Source organism: Rutidosis leptorrhynchoides, chromosome 3 (genome assembly GCF_046630445.1).
Source record: "Rutidosis leptorrhynchoides isolate AG116_Rl617_1_P2 chromosome 3, CSIRO_AGI_Rlap_v1, whole genome shotgun sequence".
NCBI classification, from domain to species: Eukaryota; Viridiplantae; Streptophyta; class Magnoliopsida; order Asterales; family Asteraceae; genus Rutidosis; species Rutidosis leptorrhynchoides.
The window spans coordinates 618,635,776-618,640,000 of NC_092335.1; the positions used below are offsets into that span (position 1 = coordinate 618,635,776).

Below are 4,225 nucleotides of genomic sequence, written 5' to 3' on the forward strand. Positions count from 1 at the left end.
GGAGGGGACACCTTGACTTATATGGCATCCACTAGATTTACAATCCACTAGATTTACATCTAGGCGATGTGAGTTCTTTGAACCATATCAAAAAAAGGGGATGCGATGTTGTTGACTTGTTATTATTGTTCTTGTTGTCATAACTCATAATACAGTCAAATTCGAAAACAAGTAGGACCGCAGGGAGTATTTATGTAATTTACATTAACATATAATTTAAACAAATATTCAATTCAATGGATTTGATCGCCAAGCTCTCTCGTACATTAAACAAAGTTCCGATCCAGAGTTGTTGGATTCCCATTATTTGATTTCATTCTATTCTGTATTAATAATTTATAAAACCACAAGAACCCTAATCAATGTCTAGAGTGGTGGTGTTGTTACTATTATCACTTTGTATCGTATCTATATCTATATCTACTGTATCTTGCCATGAATTTAAGGAGACAGATTATGATGGAAAAGTGTTGGAGCTTAATGAATCCAATTTAGATTCCGCTATTTCTTCTTTTGATTTCATCTTGCTTGATTTCTACGCCCCATGGTGTGGTCACTGCAAGCGTCTTTCTCCAGAGGTTATTTATTTATTTTATTTGTTTATTTAATTAATTAATTAAAATTAAGTTAGTTAGTGTTTGTACCATTCTCTCATGCGTAAAAGGAATAAACCTTGTTACCTATTCTGCTTAAGAAATAGGGTTTAGTGAATAGTGAATTAGTGATCACCTTTTCTGTTAACAATTTATTATACTTAAAAGGAAATAACTTGTTGCTTATTGTGTATTTGTGTTCAACGAATAGGGTTAATCAATTGAAATGTATCCAACTTGATCCAATAACCTGTTGTATGTATTCAAATTAACAAGGTTTTAGTTGTATGTTATCAGATAACATTACTTTTCATGTTTTATATAAGGATTTCTTAATGGTAACCCTTGGGGTTATGGATAAGAAACCAATTTTTTATGGGATGTTAGTTTATTAAAAAGTAACTTTTTTAGTTAAAATTCATTATTCAACCGTAAATTTTGACAGGTTTTAGGTGCTTAGCGGTTTCTAAATGAAAGTTAGACTCTTATCTTTATTGTATGTACAAATTGATGATGCTGCCTCACCATAAAATAGATCGTCTTCAGTAAGTATATCTACATGAAAAGTATGTTTTGAATTAAATGTGAGCTCAGATATGAGTTGTAGAACGTATACACGCATGGAAAGTATCGCTTGATTTAGTTGAGTTGAATGGAAACGTAGATATTACTTATAGAACATAAATTTAGTAATTTACAAATAGATAATGGTGTTATGAGAACCATCTTAACAGATAGTAAGTCGAGACGAATTGGTGCTAAATCTCGACTCTAGGTCAATAATGAAGACGATTTGTTATATAAAAGCTGAAAAATTGTTCTTTGCTTATTTCAGTTAGATAAAGCTGCTCCTATGCTTTCGGGATTGAAGAAGCCTGTTGTAATTGCAAAAATAGATGCTGACAAGTATTCGCGTGTTGCTTCAAAATATAAAATTGAGTATGTTCCATTCCTTTAGTTTCTTTCCAGCTCATGTTATAACAACATATTTCAAACTAGACTTGGCAATATGGGTTTCAAATATGATTACAAAAGATGTTATTTCAATAGTATTCTATTTATGAATATGATTTTAAAGGAGGATTTATGCATTAGAATTTTACTCATTCACAACTTTTGACACACTTATGTCTTTTGCACATTGCAAGTTAATTTTTAATATAGAACTTGTTTGACGCATTAGAAATGAAACGTACCGCTACTCGACCCATATATAAGTAAATGGGTTGAAATTGCCACCTTTAAAACACGCGTTTTTACTGTGATGCAGTGGCTTTCCCACCTTAAAGATTTTCATGCATGGAGTACCGACTGATTATCACGGCCCACGAAAATCCGACTTATTAGTTCGGTACCTTAGAAAGTTTGTAGCTCCCGATGTTACGGTTCTTGAATCCGAATCTAGTATTACCGACTTTATTGAAGCGGCTGGGACGTCTTTTCCTATATTTATAGGCTTCGGTTTGGATGAGTCATCAATATCAAATTTGGCGATTAAGTTCAAGAAAAACGCATGGTTCTCTGTAGCAAAGGATTTTTCAGAAAAAACGATGGCGTTGTATGATTTTGATAAGGTGCCTGCGTTATTAGCTCTTCATCCTAACTTCAAAGAACAAAACATCTTTTATGGTCCTTTTGAAGGTTAGTTAATTTAATTGTGTGGTCTAATTCATTAACACTAATACCCCTGTTTGTTTTTTATTTTTATTAACTTCTGTAGTCTGAATGAACTTGTGATGTCTGTGAGGAATAAGTGATGAGTAAATAGTTATTCTTTGTTTTATGTACATTAAAATTACAAAATTTAACCTTGTAGATACGACAGTTATAAGTAGTTATGTTAGCAGTTTTGAAAGAGTAGGGTTTAATGTGAAAATTCACATTTTCATGACTTAAATTATTAAAACATTTTATTTTCATTAAGTCAAAAACAAACCCCATGCAACTTATTCAATTATATGTCATTATGTCCAATTAAGTCCATTAAGTTCTAAACATTATACTCTTATACACACAGACAAGTTTTTGGAAGAATTTATAAAACAGAGTTCATTGCCATTGACCCTACCCATCACCGAAGAAAGTTTGAAGCTATTGAAAGATGACGATAGACGAATTGTACTGACGATTGTGGAGGATGAAACACATTATGAATCAAAAGAATTAATCAAGCTGTTAAGGGCTGCTGCATCTGCAAACCGTGAGTATGTGTTTGCTTATGTCGGTTATAACCAATGGCAAGATTTTGCTGAGGCTTTTGAAGTTGGTAGGAAAACACCGTTGCCGAAGATGGTTGTATGGGATGGAAACGAAGTCTTTTTTTCGGTAAGCTGCAAATACTTTTACTGCTAAATTTAGCTCTCAGTTTTAGATTATGATTTAATTAGTATGGAGGTTAAGATTTGGCACATGGTTGCAAACGGCGGTTGCGGCAGTTTGGTGACTAGCCTGTCCGGTTCCGTACAAAAACATTTAATTAGTCGGTCATCGCTAAAAGTCGGGTCATAATTCGGAAAAAGTTGGTCAACGTCGGTCAAAAGTTGACTTTTTGTCTGGCCTTGTTATGGTGTAAACGAAAATCCCAAGACCTTTTAAAGATTAGCTGGGAAAAACACCGATTTACATAGTATCCCTTAAAGATAAATTTAATAAATACATTATAATTAGAAAAAAAAACATTATAAAAAACGTATATTTTAATTTAAACTAATAAATATTTAAGTTATAATTTTGAAAATGTATCCCTTAAAGATAAATTTAATAAATACATTATAATTAGAAAAAAACATTATAAAAAACGTATATGTTATAAAAATACATCACAAATAAATTGATTTTGAAATTTATTTATATGTTTAAAATATTTAAGTTTGAAATATTTATATTTAATACTGTATAATTTTATACAAAAGTCAACGTTTTTCAACGTATTCAGGTACCGACTCATCCAACTTGACCTTTCAAGATACCTACTCGTCTCCGTCTCGTGTCTTTTTCAACCTTGATTGTGAGTTAAATATTTATTGTATTGATTGTTATCAGGTTATCGGGTCAGAGCAGATACATACCGAGGATAAAGGTTCTCAAATTACACAATTTCTTGAAAGATACAAAGATGGAAAAGTTATCGAGAAGTCGTTAGGACCTTCGTTTTCGGGATATTTTGGTTCACTTATTGGCATGAGGACTATCTACATTATGATCTTTTTGATTGCTGTCATATTTCTAATCGCAACAATTGGAAAGGAAGAACCATTGGTGGTTGGTACGCGGGACCCATCTGCTGCAACCGGCTCAACCTCTGTTTCTGATACCAGAGAAGCACGCGTATCTGCTGACAAGGAAGATAAGGAAGATTAGGAAGAGACGTTTTTCTAATACGAATGCACGTTGCATAGTTGTGGATTGTTTCAGGAACTGTTTGTGTTAGGTGGTTGATTTTTGTATTTGTTAAGTATACTTTCCTAGTAGTATTTGTTTTGAACCATGGTTCTTAGATGTTTGCTGTTACAAGCTTGTTAAACTATGAAAAATTGAAAGAATTCTTATCATAGAATAGTGTTATCACATGTTATGGCAAGTCTAACTTAGAGATTGTGATCTTTTATTGTCCGTAGACGGTCTTTGTGCGG

The 4,225-nt window shown here is 32.5% G+C and overlaps 1 protein-coding gene across 1 annotated transcript in view; it reads left to right on the forward strand.

The window, feature by feature from the left end:
- Positions 1–245: 245 nt before the first annotated feature.
- Positions 246–4,225, forward strand: part of LOC139898934 (protein disulfide-isomerase 5-2-like) — a 4,006-nt gene continuing 26 nt past the window's right edge. The window contains exons 1-5 of the mRNA XM_071881738.1: positions 246–578; positions 1,429–1,532; positions 1,864–2,234; positions 2,611–2,918; positions 3,636–4,225. The exon at positions 3,636–4,225 is cut by the window's right edge and continues 26 nt beyond it. Coding sequence (XP_071737839.1) covers positions 363–578; positions 1,429–1,532; positions 1,864–2,234; positions 2,611–2,918; positions 3,636–3,953 — 1,317 coding nt within the window. The 5' untranslated portion in view covers positions 246–362 and the 3' untranslated portion in view covers positions 3,954–4,225. The remainder of the gene's footprint in view (positions 579–1,428; positions 1,533–1,863; positions 2,235–2,610; positions 2,919–3,635) is intronic.